The sequence below is a fragment of the Amblyomma americanum genome, chromosome 11, assembly GCF_052857255.1.
Source record: "Amblyomma americanum isolate KBUSLIRL-KWMA chromosome 11, ASM5285725v1, whole genome shotgun sequence".
NCBI classification, from domain to species: domain Eukaryota; kingdom Metazoa; phylum Arthropoda; class Arachnida; order Ixodida; family Ixodidae; genus Amblyomma; species Amblyomma americanum.
The window spans coordinates 57,844,142-57,863,866 of NC_135507.1; the positions used below are offsets into that span (position 1 = coordinate 57,844,142).

The 19,725-nt window shown below is 49.6% G+C and overlaps 1 protein-coding gene across 1 annotated transcript; it reads right to left on the reverse strand.

Annotated features, from left to right (window-relative positions):
• Positions 1–11,124: 11,124 nt before the first annotated feature.
• LOC144110261 (uncharacterized) lies at positions 11,125–19,196 on the reverse strand. The gene is made up of 3 exons (XM_077643104.1): positions 18,855–19,196; positions 13,150–13,371; positions 11,125–12,143 (listed from the first exon to the last, which is right to left on the reverse strand). The coding sequence occupies exons 1-3, from the start codon at positions 19,083–19,085 to the stop codon at positions 11,955–11,957; spliced, it is 642 nt and encodes a 213-aa protein (XP_077499230.1). The 5' UTR covers positions 19,086–19,196; the 3' UTR covers positions 11,125–11,954.
• Positions 19,197–19,725: the final 529 nt, after the last annotated feature.

Sequence of the window (19,725 nt, forward strand, 5' to 3'; positions counted from 1 at the left end):
CTGCATGGCACCTGTACACGAGCGCTGATGTTCAGAACACGTGTTTTTTTACCTTCAAGGGATAACACAATCTGCACATCAGCCGCCGCGGCGGAACTGTGGTTATGGCGCTCGGCTAATGACGCGAATGACGCGGGTTCGATCCCGGCCGCGGTGGTCGAATTTTCATGCAGGCGAAATTCTAGAGGCCCATGTACTGGGCGATGTCATTATACGTTAAAGAACACCAAGTGGTTTAAATTTACGGAGCCCTCCATTACGGCGCCCCTCATAGCCGGAGTCGCTTTGGGACATTAAACCCCATAAATAAAACCAAACCAAAACAGCTTTACCTCAAAAGGCATGATATTCCGTTCGCTGAAGTGAGACAGGACACAGCAGCAGAGAGACAACAGCAACGAAGCTTACTCACGTGACATCATGCTTCAAATGGTGACATTAACGGCTCAAGAGCGCTACCTGGGCGTCCAACCGGTTCGCTATAAGGCCCACCGAAATATGGCCTTCCGTGTGCGCCTCAGCTGATTTTAATTCAAAAGAATATTATTTAGGCACTACCTGCACGTTGCATTCAGGATAGTTTGCGTAGAGGTACAACGCATCCAAGGCGTTGGCTGCGGCGTTTAATTCCTTCCCTAACGAGCATACCTCAACTGCCACGTCACACACTAAGGTCCACTACAGCTTGGTACTACAGGAACGCTGCGCATCAATGGTCTGACAGTCGGCCCTCGCTCTATACTGAGATTTTTGTTCCACCAGCCAAAACATATAAGCATCCAGGCAATCACTGAAATGCACTGCGAGGCTAATCGTTTCGGCGGATATCCTTCCTGCGAATTAATTACGACGGGATGGACTGCGCATTTACACGTGTCTAGTTCGACGGCTCCTCCTCGTTTCCACCATGAGATGTGGCTCTGAACAGCGCACCGATAGCTCAAGTACGCGACGGCGTTGCTGCGCAGATACTCCTTTTCGTCTCGCATGAAACACGCCCGGGATCCACGAGCGCTGCACGCTGCTCGCAGCTACGTACAGCGTCCGAGAGGCGTTTCAAGCGCGTGGCAGCGTCTGACGAAAAACTGCCCGAACAGCAAAGCTCGGGGTGCACGCATTCGGTGACCACGTGACCGCGTAACGGAGTAACGGGTAACTCGGCAGGAGAGCCGTCTTCGAGTGAAAGAACGCCAGCGACAGAGGATCGACCTCGTCTGTTTTAACGAGGTAGACGAATAAAGTTAACGTAGCATAGAAAATAAAAGCATTGGCCAAACAAATTTAACAAGGCAGCACAAATACATTGGAGCACGCTTAAGCTTCTCCTTTAAGAAAGGAACTCGACATTGTGTTGCAGATCTGCCAGGGAGTCCACGGAACGCCTTCGCCCGGCCAGCGCAACGCCTTGCTCATGAAACAAACGGCCCTGAGTCTCTAGCAGGCCTCTGAATAAAGCCCGTCCGCCGCCGAAAGATGTCCGAATGGGCTGCGGAGACGCTGCCCTTAATTGGGCATTGCGCGTCTCTGTTGCGATTTTAGGGGAAAGGAAAGGCGCAGTAACTACCTCACATATTAGTGGACACCTCAGCCACGCCGTCAGGGAAAGGCGGAAGTATGCAGTGAAAGACAAAGGATGTATTGGAGGTCTGCGTCCTCTCTTGCGTCGCATTCGTTCAACACAAGGGCACACGGACAACAGCTACATGACAGGGGCTCGGGCGGTGCGCGCACCACGACATTGCAATGGTTGGCCCACGCAAAAAACATGACGCACGCTGGTCCGGCTACCGCTGCCTGCCTGTCTGCAAAGACCGAAGAGGTCGCGATGTGTTGCACCCACTCTGCCACGCGCAGGGGCAGAACCGTCATGTTATCACCGGGCTCAGCGTTTGGACCAGTTGACGTCTGCAATGATTTCGTTTGCTGGTTCCTTAAATTGAACTCCACAACCACTATACGATGTCAGTCCACGTTATTAACTCCAGATCGGCGAAATTACCGAAGCCCTCTACTACGGCGTCTCTCATAGCCTGAATCGCTTTGGAACGCCTAACTCCATCAACCCAAACTCATAACCCAACTAAAGCCCCTTGATAATTTGATCAAGGACCTTTAATCCCAACACGGCCATTATGCCAGCTATCATGCCTCAGTGCAAGCTATTTGCATTTACTTCATCTCTTTAACATAGATGGCGCTGCGTTCAAACAGCTTACGTGAGTAAATTGAAATGCATTATAAAGCAGAACGCGATTTTTATGGGGTCCCGTTTAAAAATTTGCACACACATAATTATTCATGAGCGCATCAGTACACGTAGACACTTCACGAAATCAGAGACCACAACGTATTCACTAAGTACAAATTCTATTCAGTTCGAATCAACGAGCCTTCTTAGCGCGTTTGCCCGTACTCACCTCGCAATCTGAGCCCTTGGCTCCATTCCCACTGTCTAAGCGATTTTTATGGCGAAAGCCTGTATAGGCTCATGACTCGCCAGCGGGGATGTAAGCAGAAACTTGTCACACTATATCTGTCAATCAAACTAAACACGTAAGCATACTAAAACCGAATAAAAAGCAATAAAAACCTTTAAAATAAATGAAAAAATAAGAAATAAAAGGAAAATGACAAACATGGGTAATAGAAATAAATAAAAAATAAACAAATTGAAATGACAAATAGAAAACAAAAATAACAGTAAAATGTTTTTACACATACAACGCCTACTGGAGTCGTGGAAAAAAACCCAAGTTTTGTTCTTTGCGTTCGCATTATCTGCGCGTAAGCAGAATTAAGTGGTCTCAGAAATTTTTATTTGTACATTCTCGTATTTCGTGTAACAACGCCAACGACCCACAACGCCGAATTTTCTCCGAAGCGAGCTCCTTAAAGCCATCGCGTTCAACTCCGAACGGAACGGCACAACCAGCCAAGGGCATGCAGCGTTCGAGGAGGATATAGCGCGCGCAGTACTCGAACGCAACAACGCCAAACGGCATCTGGATCCAGGGGTTTAGGCAACGCACAACGAAGCTTTCGGCCATAAAACAGTCAAGATCACACATTGCAAAAAAAGTACGTAGGGCACCGCACGAGTGCGCGGAAAACTCCACGAGTGCCGTCAGCCGAATACACCATAACAGTTTTATGCGTTACATTGAGAACGTTACCTGTGACAAAAGATGCGTTTCTTTTTTTACATGCCTATACATATAACTAGTATACACTGCCGCACTTAAAGCACTTTGTGTGCTGGCGAGACAGGCAATCGGTAGTGGAGGGAGCGGTAAGCGGTTCCTTGAGCAGTCTTCCTGGTACTGCTGTTATTAGTAAGGCTGTTAAGCTGACAGCTTTCGCCGATTCGGAATTTCGATTAGTACTGCAGGGCATCTGGCGCTGCCCTAAAGTTGGCTAAGAGGAAGTACCTTGTAATAGTGCGCCTTTCAGCTGTCATCTACGCATCACGGACAGTGCGAACATTCGCATGCTTGGTGCCGAGTGCAATTCATATATGTAAACTGATTGTTGGGAAATGGAAATGGCGAAATATCTGTCAAGGAAGAAAGAAGTGCCTCCGCGCGGCGGGCCGGTGCCACTCCAAACATGGGTGTACTGGAAGACCTCACTACGCTCCATGGACACGGCAAGAAAAAAGGTCGTTGCCAGCCACGCTGCCAGCGTCATGGACCTTTTAGGCATGAACGTTTGTGTGCTGGAGTTGTGCGGGGACCCTGAATCCTGGGAGGCCGGAATCCCTTTCCACAATAATTTTTGTTTCCCTCTCTCGTAGTGGAGGTCTCCGGAATAATTTCCACCACCAGGGGACCTTTAACGTGTACTGACATTGCACAGCACACGGGCGCCTTTGCGTTTTGCCTCCATCGAAACGCGGCCACACCTTCTCCCTCCCACACCGCACACGGGACCTCATCACCATTCACCCCGTCCCCAAGAACATGCATCCCGAGCATCACGCGGCTCGTCGTGCTGCTCGGGCTGCAGCCCTACACAAACACTATGGCGCACAACCGCAGAGCGTCTACGTCGACGCAGCCTCTTACACCTCCTCTTCCGCCTTTGCCCTGGCGGTAGTGTCCAATTCGTACACCCCTATTACGGCAGGCACTGTCATTGCCTCCACTCCTGCGGAACCGGAGGAGGCAGCCGTAGCCTTAGCTATCGCTACTACATCGGCGACCCACATTATCAGCGACTCAAAGACCGCGGTCCGTAACTTTGCGAAAGGCCGCATCTCCGAACCCGCTTTCCGGCTTCTAAGCCGGTCTCCCGCCCCTACCCAACCTATTCAGCTTCTTTGGGTCCCGGCCCACGCCGGCCACCCAGGTAACGAGGCGGCTCATTCTTTAGCTCGAGGTTTCGTCAGCCGAGCAGGAGCCGCCGACGCCTCGGGAGACGCTCGAGATCGAATAGTCGCGTATCACGAGATCACTCTACACTACCGTGAGCACCGGCTAACGTATCCCCCTCCGCACAAGTCTCTCACTAAATTGCAGCAGGTGACGTGGCGACAGCTACAATCCCGCACCTTCGTCACCCCTGCCCACTTAGCCCTGGTTCACCCGGGAATGTTCACGCCAGTACGCACCCTCTGCGGCGCTCTGTAAGCGGATTTTGTACACATTCTTTATTCTTGCTCTGAGCTCCTTCCACCAGCCGATTGGCAACTCACAGACCTCGAGCGATGGAAGGCTGCGGTGTCCAGTTCTGACCCGGCTGCACAACGGCAGCTAGTGGACTGGGCTTTGGAAGTCGTTGAGAAGCATCACCTTCCGGCCACGACACGCATCCAAGAGAAATCCCATAACTAGGATGTAACAATTAAGGCTTGCTCTACTTTATAAATTTTTTCACCACCACCACTGTGGTCGGACCACGGGTTCGAACCCGGATACTCCTGATCAGTAGCCGACAATTACAAGGGTCTTAATTGCGGGCAGCCCTAGTAGAGGCATGCGCAGGTTTTTCCCGACGTACACTGACTGCTCGCAGCGACTGTCTTGCCATCCGATTTCGGCCTGAAACTTTCCGCGCGTGCCAATGCTTGCATCACATGGTCCTCTCAGGTTTTCTGCTTTGTCAAGATAATGCAGTATTCCTGGGAAAGTTTCCCCCACGACCATGACTTCTGCTCCAGTATCAACTTTCATTTTCACTTCATGGTCATTTATCTGTATCGTCACGAATAGCGCAGACGCCCTGTTTTGTTGCCGTGTCGCTGTGCCGAAGAATTGGCCACCGTTATCAGGTTCCTTACCCCGTCGAGTTTTCTTTCTCGGCTCTTAATGCGACAAGCCTTTTCGAAATGCCCAAACTTCTGGCAGTAAAAGCATTTTTTGCTGTTTCGCTGGACAACTAGTTCCCGGGTGCGTTTAACCTGCTCAATAATTGCAACTTTTTGGAGAAGCGTGCTTCGGGCGACACGCAGCTGTAACATTTCCTTCTCTTTTCTGTTTTCTTCCTCTTCTTCATCACTGCTGGCACGTATGCTTTGGCACTCGTACCTTCACGCCCTATAAAGTCTGCTTGCTGCCGCTTTACTGTTTCGCTTGTTCTGCCTTTCGCTAGTGCGGTGGCCAGTGTTAGCTTGGGATCCATTTGAAGCTCTTCCGACAGTGCTTCGTCCAGAAGGTTAACTACAAAGCGAACCCTAATTAAACGATTCTTCATGATACTCAATTTGCATCGTTCTGCTAACTTGTGGAGCTCGGTTGCAAACTCGGGTACAGTTTCCCCTGGCTGTTAAAGATATTGACTAAAACTGGAGCTCTCATGAACGGTATTCTTTGTGTGCACGAAATAGGCTTCAAACTGAGGGTTTATGATCATGAAGGACTTCAGGTTTTCGTCTCTGACAGCTAGGCGACCGAAGAACTTCTCTTGCCTTCCGGCCTATCGTGTAAAGAAGGTTCCTTACTTGAATTTCTTCGGTTTCCTCGCGGAGGCCGGATGCGAAGCTGTAGTCCTAGAATTCCTCAATCCAAGTGGGCCAGTCTTCGGCATTGTAGAAATCAAATGGCTGCGGAGGCTTTATCCCCCCCATGGTGATTTGATGCTTGCTGCTGCCGGTACTTCCGTTAAGACTTGCACCGCTTGGAAGCTGCTGCTCCGCCCCGCCGGTCTGCATATGCCTCTGACGTTCTATCTCGGGAGCGAGCCTCCCACTTCTGACAACATTTCCGACAGGCATCGTTGGACGGTGGTAAAGAACTGCCTTTTCGTTTAATACTTGATAATTTTTGTGAAAGACCTGTTGGTTGTTTTACATGGTGGGAATTATGTGTGCTTTGTTGATTAGTTCTAGTACTGTTTTCCTTGAAGTATTAAGTGTTTGTTGTAATGCTCCTTTATTATTTCTTTGTGTAATGTTCTTTTAGTGCTGTATTTGTAGTTGCTGCAATGCAATTCTCTAGGTTCGATGTCTGTATTTTTTTTTATCTGAAAAAATGCAGTTTCCGAACAAAGAAAGGGTACAGGGACCTAGTCAGGTACACAGTACCTTTTGTCCCTGATCCTTTAGCTTTCTGTACGCAGAAAGGTAAGAACAAATGAAATGAAATGCTTAATATATACAGAAGCGCTGGTCACACGACTTCTGTGATAACGCTAATGTCAGAGCGAAAGAAGCGTGCTCATTCTTATGAACAGGCTGACGTCACAACGATCAGAAAGTGATACCGAGGGATCGCTAACGCATACTTTCGTTTTTTTTGTGCGCTAGCTCTTATAGTGGCCATTCCCAACATTTAGACGTTGTGTGTTTGTCTGTCTGGAGCCGATTTTTGTGGCATTCTGATCACGTGCCCACGAGGCCTTGTGTAACCTGCTCACCGTGTCGGGAACAAGGAGCACATTTAATCGTGGGATTCTGCTTGGAAAGAGCAACCTGGGTCGCAACCAAACGCAAGCAACCCAAGTCACATGAAAACACCTGCCATAGCACCTGCCCTGCGCCACTGTGCCACTGGTCACCTGCCCGCCGGGTGGCTTACGTGTCAAGGTGTAGCCGGTGGCAACCAGGCGAGAACCTGAAGTGCTAATCAGGCGGCACCGCCCCTAAGCGCAGAGAGCTAAGCGGAATGAGCAGCAGCGGTTAGGAGGAGAACTTGATTCGAATGATGCTTGTATACACTAGCTAAACGGAAGATGTTGGGGTAGTAATTAGGTGGTAACCTGTCACCACCTAGTAGGTGGTAGCTGCAACCTACAATTGACGTCATGCTAGCCCACGTATCCGCATTTGGCCCAATTACCCAAATCGACTCGCATTATTTTTATTTATGACATACCACCCGAACAATTCCTATGTACGACAGCTTTAATTCCGGTATAAAACCTTGGTTTTATCGGAGAGCGGGACGTACAACCTAGGGACGACGCGATGGAAGGCCGATTCTAAATATATTCCCTCAAACCAATGTTAACAGAGAGCCTTGCGTGACCGACACAAAGGCACCGGCACGAGAAAGGAAATTCGTACACGACAGCGCACAGTGTCCAGATATTCGCATGGAGCACAGCGTACATCTGTACAATTAGCCTCGGCGCGTGGCTTAATCCTGGCCCTCCCTTAGTCGCCGCAAATAAGGTTCGCAGCCCGTTGAACGATGCCACGCTGCAGGATGCACCCGTCAGGTGGTTCTACGCTGTGTCGCGACAGACTTCCCAAGGTAATCAGTTTCCCTCTCACGCGGTAGCGTATACAGCGCCTTCGGCCGAAAAGCTGTTGGCGTGGTATAGTAGTCAACACCGGGTGTCGGAAATAATCGGGGGGCTGCGTAACAAAAATCGTATCACGGTAATTTGTGGTTCTAGCGATTGATGATTGTCTAGTGGGTGATAGTTGATGGCGAATTAATGATATTGTAACCAATCGATTAATTAAAGAAATAAAATAATTGAAAAAGGCGGGTTCAAAGCTGTCGGAATGCTAAAAATGAAAAGGCAATGCTTGATGATGCTAAATAAGAAAATTTACAGACTTTAACTAATCAATTAATTAATGGAAACAATAGTAAAAAATGAAAAATGCGTTCAAAGGTGCCAAACTGTTCATAATGGAAAGCCAATGTGATGCGAAGTATCGGTGTATATCGTCGTCCTAATAAAGGAATCTTGAAAAAACAAGTTCTGAAGAGTTGCATCAGCATCAGATGGCGCACCAAACAGCGTAAACTATAGCGTCAACTCATGGGCGCAGCATGGGAGTCCTCCTTCGTTTTTTCTAATCTCTTCGCTGCATGTGGGTCACCGGGTGTGAGCTATACTTTACCGGCACTGGTTCCATGTGCAGTTCACTGCCCGTTCCCGCAGCATTGCCCGATGGCTCAAGTATTCTGACACTGTGTTTGGTGTGCTCGACAATATCGAGCTCCCGTTGTGTAGTTTCACAGGCCAAACGAGCGGAAAACGAAAGCGAACGCTGCTGTCGCGATCGGGTTCGAACCCGACCGCGGAGGCCGCGTGTTGACGGAGGCGAAACGCTAAGGCGCCCGTGTGCTGTGCGATGTCAGTGCACGTTAAAGATCCCCATAGTGGTCGAAATTATTCCGGAGCCCTCCACCACGGCACCTTTCTTCCTTTCTTGTTTCACTCCCTCCTTTATTCCTTCCCTTACGGCGCGGTTCAGGTGTCCGCCGATATGAGACAGATACTGCGCCATTTAATTTCCCCAGAAACAAATTATTATTATCACACGCACTGAAACTGTTCATCTTTTTCTGATACGGACCTCTACACTTCTGCGTTTTACATTCTTCTCTAGGGCAAGAATTTTGTAGCGATAGTTATATTACGATAGCATTTCGAGCCTTCAGCGTGGCAGCGCCGCCACACTGTCACGTGGTACGGAGCACCTGCCGGCGGTGCGGCGCAGTGGCTGATCACGTGGTTCTTCACGTGGCTGGTCATCAGCCACGTGGTGCGGAGCAGCTGCTGCTGCCGGCGGCTGGCACTCGGCGAGCTGTAGCTATCGCGTTACTCCAGGTTTAACCAGAGCTAAACCACCGCTAATTTTTTTATTAACGTCGCACAAAAACTATTCCGGAGGTTTGCCGAGGAATACGCAGAATGAAAAATAGGTATGTTATCGTTAACTTCTCAAGGAGTAGTTATAACCTTTCATTAGTGATACCTATTGTCAACTGCAATAGTGACTTGTTCTGTGTCGTACATACAGAAAAGATACCGTTACTGCAAGTAAGGTGGTGGAGGACGGTGTAGCACCGTCCTGTGCTCGTCTTTCTTTGTCCCGTCTTTACGCTACGTTTTTGTTAAGAGCGGCCGATGAAAGGGGATAGTCCTCTCCCCGCATTGTCACGCCAGCCGGGCCACGAGAATTGGCCAACACCAATGGCTAGAAGGGAGTACTTTGAATTACCCGCCGCGGCGGCTCAGTGGTTAGAGCGCTCAGCTACTGATCCGGAGTTCCCGGGTTCGAACCCGACCGCGGCGACTGCGTTTCGGAGGCGAAACGCAAAAGGCGCCCGTGTGCTGTGCGATGCCAGTGCACGTTAAAGATCCCCAGGCGGTCGAAATTATTCCGGAGCCCTCCACTACGGCACCTCTTTTTTCCTCAGAGGAAGCAACTCTCCTAAAGGGTCGAAAGCTCCCCTTCGCGTATCTAGATACGCACCCGGACAAACTCACTATCTTGAATTCATTTACATTAAATTCTTTACCATCTTCTCTCGACTATTTCGGTTATTTGGGTCAAAGGTTATTCATGGAAGGGAATATTGCTGTCAACCATACTGACAGAAAAAAAAATGCTTCAAAAAGCGCCGTGTTGGTTCTTTGCCTACCTTCATTTTTTTTCAAGAAATTGAAAAAAAGGCTGGAGGACACTTATGCTGTGCTTATGAGTTGACGCGACAGCCTACGCCGCTCGGTGCGTCATCTGATGCTGCTGCGACTCTCTAGATTTGTTTTTCTTTGAAGCGATAGCTTCACTACGTCATGTAAAGCCAAGGTCACTGGGCCGAGCCGGAGCCGTTAATGCGCATGCGCCTAGCAGGAGGCGCGCCGCACGTGACGGTACTGGCTTCCGCAGCCTCGCTGTGCGCGTCACGCATGCGCAGTAGCTAGAGGTACGCTGCGCATGCGCAGTTGGGCAACAGATGCGCGGCAGTGCTCGGCCACTTTACAAACAGAGGGTGCGAAGCGCTCGTTCTTGAGATGAGACATGAGTGAAGAAGCGGAAAGTTAGCGTGTATACTGCAACCTTCATCGACGGCGACTGCGGGAAGCCGCGTCGACGGATCCCGAAGCTGTGGCGTGGTATAGGGCGAGTCGACAACGAGCCCAAGAAGCCAGGAATGCCAAGCCGAGACAACGATAGGAACGGCTCGCCAAAACGACGCCGTCAAGAAGCGAAGAAAAGACATCGACATGCCGCGAGCGAAGCTACGTCAGCTTCGTGTCAGATATCGCGTACGCACTAGGTTTAACAGGAGCTAGACCATCAGCATTTTTTACAAGATTATTTTAAGGCGAAGGCCTTTAATGGCTCGTGCTCACGCCCGTCCGTTCGCTACGATAAGAAAAAAAATCCTTATGCACCGCGTGATTCGAACCACTATCCCTCTGTTCCGCAGCCGAGCGTGCTAACGACTACGCTCCTTCCTGCCGAAGCATATGTAGTTCTCCTTGTCTAGGATGCTGGAGAGTGTTTGCAGAAAGGCGTCGAATCAGACGGATGCCTCCCAGAAGCCCTCCAGTGTCTCCAGCATTCAAGATTCACAAACAATTAACATCTTAACCACACATCAGTGGCACAAGCAGCAACACCGCACTAAAGTTTTTGGCCTCACCGCACTTTAGGTCAACGAAGTCCCCCCCTGAATTTTTTTAGGACGACGATATACACCAATAGTTAGCATCAGAAAACATTGGCTTTCTATTCTGAGCAGTTTGACACCTTTGAACGCATTTTTAATTTTTCGATTGCTTCAATCGATCACTTACGCACTAAATTTTAATTCGCATCATCAAGCACTGGCTTTTCATTCTTAGCATTTTGCGACCTTTGAACCCCCTTTTTCCGATTTTTTCATTCATTTATTTATTCAACTAATGACAATTTCATTCACTCGTCATCGCCTGTCACACATCAATTTATCATCACTAGAATCACAAATTACCATACAATGTTTTACACAGCCCCCGATTACTTCCGACACGCAGTGCATACTACGCCGACGGTTTTTCGACCAAACAAGCTGTACACGCTATCACGTGAAATCTTAAAAAAATTCAGCATCAATAGGCAATATGCACTGGGTGCCTAGATGTCCGCGCCCCCGCGCAAGGTGCTATCATTCTTTGAAGAGCCCCACGCCGCCTCGGCCAGCTGTGACCCATAGCAACCACCATTGCACACCCCAAGCTCCTAGACAGCAACAAGCCGCTGGTCGCTGGGGACGCGTGCATTGATTCTTATGGGGCAAGATGACGATGGTAATGTGTGTCGCATTGAACGAACTGCTCCTTTATTAGCTAAAGGATGTGTAGTTTCCCAGCACAACCCAAAGGTGCGAATGCACTGGCTGTTGACGTCAAACGTCTGAATCTGCAGACACATGTTAGGCCTTGGGTGCGAAGAGCAATCTATACGTGTTACGTTAAATTACATTGAATTCGCGGGTATATGACCTAAAATTTACCTGTATACGTATTCTCGATTGCTAGGTGCATAAGCGTGCGTCCGGCGTTGCTTTTTAGAGCGAGTAGCTACTACAGAGATGGCCTCCGTAGCTTAATTGTAGCCCCGGCCCAACGCTCCCAAACAATACTCAGACTCAACATCCGAGGTCAAACTTCACAGTACGCTACTGCCAACGGGACAGCTTAAAAAAAAGCAATGTCAACTGCCCGCTGGGACATGTCCATTCCAGGTCGCATCACCGGGGAGACCTGGAATAGAGGGGGCACAATTATCGACCAGGCCCTGTCTCAGCGATGGTCTGGAGCAGTGGTGCCTCCATGTCGGTGTCCTTGCATTGCCTGCGGGGGTCATCGTCCAGGAATACGTCGAACACCGCCACGGGTGCCTCGCCAAAGCCTTCACCGTACGACCTCAGCATGCGACGCTTCAGCTCTTGAGGTCCCGCCAGAGCCGCCACCTGCAACCACACAGCAGTCCATCAAAGACAGCGTGCGCTGGACAGAAACATGCAGCGAAAAAGTGTATCCGTCCATTCATGACACATATTTCGGCAACGTGTAGTTGCGAGCGTAGTTAAGCTGCGAGTTCCTGAATATCTGACTTTGCTGAAATGCAAGCCGTGCGGTAAGCCTAAACATCGTGTAGCACTGAGCAGCGTAACACCCAGGCTACAAGGAACTTGCCTACGTGTTTTTTCTCAAAAGGCTACTTTCATGCTCGTTGTTAACCCTCAAACAAAATTACAACTTAAGGCGCTTGTAAGAAGTTCTTGGTAGTGAAGAACCGAAGAGCTTCGCGGGTGTTTTTTGTCACGATTAGTAGGGACTACGGAACTTTTTTTGAGTTGGGTGGGGTGCAAGACTTCGAGCTTATTTTATTATCTATTTAATGCTCATTTACATATTAATTTTATATTTTCATTATTTAAGCTGCCGTGGTGGCTCAGTGGTTATGGCGCTCGGCTGCTGACCCGAAATAATGGTAATTTAGGAATGTCTTTCATCACCGGAAAAATTCAGATCTGACTTCGGTTCGCCTTATTTAATTCGAAGGGCGAACATATTTAGGCAAAGGAAGAGCCATAAAATATACATACCGTTCGGCCAGGGCGCCCCCATTGAGCCCAAGAAGGGGACGGGACAAGAACTTGGAAGCAAGTTCTGCCCACGCCAGCTGTACACCCCAAATATAACTCTCTATGGCGTAATGCACGGTAGTCCATAACACAAGGTTAATCAAAGCAGCCAGGAAAAAAGGAAAGAACCAAGACCGGAGGATAAACAGGACAGCTGTAAGAAAGGCTCAAGTCTGGCTACAGATATTCAAGAACGTCTAACGAGTATATAAAACAAATGAAAACGAGCGAATTACATGCCGCAGCTGGCCTGCGGACATGGGCTATGACGTGATGGAATCTTTCATAGCAGCCAGGGCTGAAGGCATTCACTCTGAGCATCACCCACCTCCTCAAGAATGCCGTCTATTCGGCTGAAAGTGCTCCGGCCCTTCACGACCCGACACTCTCCATCGGCGTCTTGATCCTCGGTCAACAGCTCACACACGTCCTTGTAGCTTGTCTTCCCCCACATAATTTCTCTCCCGTTGAATACTGAGGAGATGCGCAAAATTGGCGCTAGGTATCTAACTTCCGTCTCGTGCGCCAGATGGTAGATGTCTGCGCCCACCTGGAAAGGGAACAATTCTCAGCAAGTGTAATCTCGCGAGCATGGAACAGCGGCACCTTAAGTGTTCTTTTTTCGACTAATCAGCGATCTCAATGCTAGAGATTATAGATTTGACATGCACTGCAACCTTTGCTGCTTATCACCCTCTGAATGATACTAATATAGCAATACCTAATACTTATATAAAGCATTCTAGTAACCACCTATAGTGCCAGTCTAGCCTTCGGTGTAGGATTGTACTGGACAGCTAATATATCTGCTGTATTTCGAGGCCTATTTGAGCGTACTAACTGATATGGCTATTACTGACAGCCAGCTACAAATCTAACTGCAATGAAGCGCCTAAATATAAGAGTCAAAAAGTTGATTATTGAAAATAAGTGCTGCGTTTTTATGGAGCCAAAACGCCAAGGCGCCCGGGTGCTGTGCGATGTCAGTGCACGTTAAAGATCCCCAGGTGGTCGAAATTATTCCGGAGCCCTCCACTGCGGCGCCTCTTTCTTCCTTTCTACTTCCGCTCCCTCCTTTATCTCTTAACTTACGGCACGGTTCATGTGTCCAACGAGATATGAGACAGATACTGCGTCATTTCCTTTCCCCAAAACCAATTATTATTATTATTATTGAAAATTAGTGAACCAGCTTGGTTAAGGCGCTCGTCTACTGAGCTGGAGTACCCGGGTTCGAAGCCGACCGAGGCCGCCGCGTTTCGATGGAGGCGAAACGCAAAAGGCGGCCGTGTGCTGCGATGTCGGTGCACGTTAAAGATCCCCAGGTGGTCGAAATTATTCCAGAGCCCTGCACTACGGCACCTATTCCTTCCCTTCTCTCAGTCCTTCCTTTATTTCTTCCCTTACGGCGCGGTTCGGGTGTCCACCAAGGTATGTGAGACAGTTACTGCGTCATTTCCTTCAATTCTAAAATTTTCAAATTTTAAGCCTGGAACTCAGCAAAAAGGGAGGACGATTGCTAAACGTACGAGGCTCGTCGATGGAAAAATGAAATTAGTTGGGGAAAGGAAATGGCTCTGTATCTGTCACATATCGGCCGACATCTGAACCTCACCACACGAGAAGGAATAAAGGAGGGACTGAGTGAGGGGAAGAAAGGTGCCGTAGTGGAGGGCTCCGGAATTATTTCGACCACCTTAGCATCTTTAACGTGCACCGACATCGCATAGAACACGGGCGCCGTTGCGTTTCGCGACCATCGAAACGCGGCCGCTGCGGTCGGGTTCGAATCCGGGTACTCCGGATCAGTAGCCGACCACACTAACCACTGAGCTACCGCGGCGGGTGAGCTTTGTTGAAAAATTGGTTTTTCGAGAAAGGACACGGCGCAGTATCTGTCTTACATATAGGCGGACACCTGAACCGCACCGCAAGAGAAAGGATAAAAGCGGGCTTAGAGAAGGGAAGAAATAGGTGCCGTAGCGGACTCCGGAATAATTTCGACCACATGGGGATATTTACCGTGCATTGACATCGCACAGCACACCGGCGCCTTTGCGTTTCGCCTCCATCGAATAGCAGCCGCTGCGGTCGGGTTCGAACCCGGGAACTCCAGATCAATAGCCGAGCGCTCTGACCACTGAGCCAGCGCGGAGGGTCCATGGCAGTAGCCAAGTTAAGCCGCTGCCAATTTTTTATTTTTCAATGATATGATTGAAATGACAAAAGAGCCACTATACCCCAGCCCCGTAAGGCCAGGAAGCTACACCAGTCCCGCAGGCCAACCCATCCTTCATGGGTTTTCAGCACCTTTCTGGTGTTCGTGAGAACCCTAAGACCAAAGGCTGCTCAGGAACACCCTTAAAGTGTTGAACACAGTCGAAGGATGCTAGCCCTGGGACAAGACCGATGCGCCTTTAAGACTTTATGGTGTTAGGATGTTCATGAACACCTTAAAGTTTATAAATCTAAGTGTGTTAGCCCTAGCACACTCTTGTACACATTTTTTACACTTTTAACAAGTGTAGGAAAGCTACATGTAGATTCCTGCACAGAAGCTTCCATGGAAAATTCTAACTTCCAAAAAGGTGATTGAGCTAATCTGAAAAACTGAAAATTGATCATTTGTTTTTTTTTGCGAAACGATAAGGCGCCCATGTGCTGTGCAATGTCAATGCACGTTAATGATCTCCAGGAGGTCGAAATTATGCCGGAGCCCTCCACTACTAAATCTCTTTCTTCCTTCTCTGTTTTTTGTTTTCCCCGCCGCGGTGGCTCAGTGGTTAGGGCGCTCGACTACTGATCCGGAGTTCCCGGGTTCGAACCCGACCGCTGCGGCTGCGTTTTTATGGAGGAAAAACGCTAAGGCGCCCATGTGCTGTGCGATGTCAGTGCACGTTAGATCCCCAGGTGGTCTAAATTATGCCGAAGCCCTCCACTACGGCACCTATTCTTCCTTCCTTCTTTCACTCCCTCCTTTATCCCTTCCCTTACGGCGTGGTTCAGGTGTCCAAAGATATATGAGTCAGATACTGCGCCATTTCCTTTCCCCAAAAAACCAATTATTATTATTATCCTTCTCTGTTTCTCCTTTACCCCTTCCCTGACTGCGCTGTTCGGGTTCCCACCGAGGTGTGAGGCAGATACTTCGTCATTTCCTTTCCCCAAAAACCAATTCTTCCTCAATTTTTCGCCCGCCGCGGTGGCTTAGTGTTAAGGGCGCCCGGCTACTGATCCGGAGTTCCCGGGTTCGTACCACACCGCGGCGGCTGCGTTTTTAAGGAGGCAAAACGCCAAGGCGCCCGTGTGCTGAGCGATGTCAGTGCACGTTAAAGATCCCCAGGTGGTCGAAATTATTCCGGAGCTCTCGACTACGGCACCTCTTCCTTCCTTTCTTCTTTCACTCCTTCCTTCATCCCTTCCCCTATGGCGCGGGTCAGGTGTCCAACCATATATGAGACAGATACTGCGCCATTTCCTTTGTCCCAAAACCAATTAATATTATTATTATTATTATTATTATTATTATCAATTTGTCTTTGAGGGAAGGAAATGACGAAGTAATGGTCCCACATCTCGGTGGACACCAGCACCGCGCTGTAAGAGAAGGCAGGAAGGTGGAAGTGAAAGAGGAATGATGGGGTGCCGAAGTGGAGGGCTCCGGAATAATTTCCACCACATAGGTATCGTTAACCTGCACAGACGTCGCACAGCACACGGGCGCCTTTGCGTTTCGCCTCCACCCCTTCCGACTAAAACCCGCCGCGGTGGCTCAGTAGTTAGGGTGCTGGGCTAGTGATGCGGAGTTCCCGGGTTCGAACACGACCGCGGCGGCCACGCTTTTATGGAGGCAAAACGCTAAGGCGCCCGTGTGGTGTGGGATATCAGTGCACGTTAATAATCCCCAGGTGGTCGAAATTATTCCGGAGCCCTCCACCACGGAATTATTATTATTATTACTTCACTCCCTACCCCGCCGCGGTGGCTCAGTGGTTAGGCGTTCGACTACTGTTTTGAAGTTCCCGGGTTCGAACCCGACCGCGGCGGCTACGTTTTTATGGAGGAAAAACGGTAAGGCGCCCGTGTGCTGTGCGATGTCAGTGCACGTTAAAGATCCCCAGGTGGTCGAAATTATTCCGGAGCCCTCCACTACGGCACCGCTCTCTTCCTTTCTTCTTTCACTCCGTCCTTTATCCCTTCCCTTACGGCGCGGTTCAGGTGTCCAACAATATATGAGACAGATACTGCGCCATTTCCCTTCCCCCCCAAAAACCAAAAAAAAAACCAATTATCCTCTCTCTCCTTAAGCCTTTCCCTTACGGCGCGGTTCAGGTGTCCGCCGATATGAGACAAATATTGCTCCATTTACTTTTCCCAAAAACAAATTATTATTATTATTAGTTCCGACTAAGATGAACAAGGAAAACCATAATGGTGCACATTGCAGGCCCCTACCACTTCTGGGGGAATGGTACACGGCTGCAGTCACACACGAAAGAAAACAGGTAGACGGCCTCACGTTCAGAGCGCCCAGCTCAACGCATGCGGAGGAGGTAGCGATCGCCCTCGCAGCCTTCCATGAAATGAAAATTAAAATGGCTGTTGGGGAAATGAAATGGCGTAGTATGTCTCACATATCGGCTGACACCTGGATCGCGCAGCAAGGGAAGGGATAAAGAAGGGAAAGAAAGAAGGAAGTAAGAGATGCCGTAGTGGAAGGCTCCGGAATATTTTCGACTACCTGGGACCTTTAACGTGCACTTACATCGCACAACACACGGGCGCCTTAGCGTTTCGCCTCTATCGAAGCGCAACCGCCACGGTCGGGTTCGAACCCGGGAACTCCGGATCATCAGTAGCCGAGCAAGCTAACCACTGGGCCACTGCCGACTCTAAATTCATCCTCACAGTCTCCCACGGAGCCTGTCGTAACCTTGAGCTCGGTTGGAACGCTCCCCTTGCTCACCAAATCCTTCGCCACAGTACTCGCGACTGCGACTATCGCTCAATCACATGGGCCCCCGGCCACCAATGCCTGCCAGACAACGAAGTCGCCCATGAGGCAGTCCGAGGACTCACCGGGCACTAGGCATTCCTTGGGAGGACCTTAACCCAGATCACAGCCCCCTCCTTTCTATATTACTAAGCACTATCGTGCCGAACACCGGCGCGACCCTGCTCCTTTGAAGGAAAATCCTTTTCTCCCCCTCAACGCCCCTTCCCCTAGCCGAGAGGACTGGGAGGCGGCCCTGCTGGGCTGCCGGGAAATACCGCCCCAACAGGCCTTGGTTAGGTGGACTAGTCAGGACCAACGGGATCCCGGAATGCGGACTATTGTAAGTGGCGAGACCCACTAGAGGCCTCTCCCCGAGCACGTCTCTGTAAATATAGTAAAAAAATTTGCAGTGGCTTAACTTGGCTAACCCTGGAGTTCTGCGAAAAGCAAGCCCGTTTAATAATCATCTGAGGCTCGCCCATGGCAGCTCCCCTGCATGCTCGCGACAGCCGTTCTATATATATATATATATATATATATATATATATATAACTGCACGACCACGTGGCTATGACGTGGTATCACATGGGCTTACGACAGTCTTATCGGATGTTATCACGTGGCTCCACATCAGCCTATCGGATATTCTTAAGGTAAAAAGAATAACCCAAAGGTAACCCAATGTTAAGGGTCAAAGGTGAACTCAAGGTCAGAGGTGAACTGAAGGTTATGGGTCATGGGCAGACATCAAGGATTCGACCCCATAACTGTGCCACATATGGTCATACACGGCTAACGTGGCTGGGCTGAAGGTCGTTCAAGGTCATTCTCCGGCCTACGCGACCACTGCTTTGCCTGGCGTAGTGAAGCTTTTCGCTTCGATAAACGCTTTTCACCACCACCACCACCGAAACGCGGCCGGTGAAACTGGGAGTCGGAACGCTGAAAATACGTAATGAGCCCGAGACTACTCGGCAGAAACAAATTCCTTGGACACAGAAGCGTTACATGCGCGGAGTACATGTGCTACGACGCACCGATATGCTGTAGGCAAACTTTCGGAGCGTCTCGATGTCGTCTCTCGATTTGACGAACTGGTCCCTGATCTTGCGGAAGGCCACCGCTGCCAGGGCCCGTTCGCCGGTGCACGTGACCACTCCTGGCCGCCGGAGCTTGTGCGTCGCCACGACCACGTACTGCAATTTTGGCAGCACAATCGACAAGTTGTAAGCTTCTATGAATTCGGGCAGCGGCGGCACCGTGAACATTATCTTGTACTGCTTCACTGATGAAAGAAAGTCGATCAGTGATTGGCTCCTTTGGAGCGAGTTTCCGTGTCCGACGCATGCGTCTCCCGGCCTGTTCCAGTCGAGATTGATGCCCTGCGATAGGGGAGACAACAGAACAGATGGCAGTGGGCTCACGCTGAAAGCGGTGGACAATCAATAGCTACCATCCTATCAGTTTATATGCGGTATAATTGAAAGTCCCGATATTAGACAGCTTAAGTATCACGTACAGGGTCGGTAAAAAGTTCCCAGGCCACAGGGTCTGCTCTTGAGCAGTACAGTAAGCCAGTTGCGACACCCCTGCAGCTCAAAATCTGTAGAGGCTAGAGGTTGTGTCGGTACAACATCTCATAACCTTGACAGCTTTCGTCATCATTTATTTTGTGAATCAATACATCAAATCTTTATTGAACCCACAGGCAGCTCGGCTAGTGAACGGTCCAAATACAAGATATTCACTGCCAGGATATACCGGCGAAAAGCAAACCCTTTGGCCTGAGATTTTTTGACCAACCCTGCACGTAGAAGCTTCGCGTACGTAGCGCTCTTACGTATGACCATTGCGCATGCGCAGAATGCAAATGGACTGCGTAAGTCTCACGCACGTACGTGAGAAATG

Coding starts and splice junctions, on each gene's coding strand:
- LOC144110261 (XM_077643104.1), bottom strand. CDS start 19,085: ATGTTCACGGTGCCGCCGCTGCCCGAATTCATAGAAGCTTACAACTTG. Junction 13,372..18,854: donor AGTTTGCCTACAGCATATCG/GTGCGTCGTAGC, acceptor TTCCCTTTCCAG/GTGGGCGCAGACATCTACCA. Junction 12,144..13,149: donor TAGACGGCATTCTTGAGGAG/GTGGGTGATGCT, acceptor GTGTGGTTGCAG/GTGGCGGCTCTGGCGGGACC.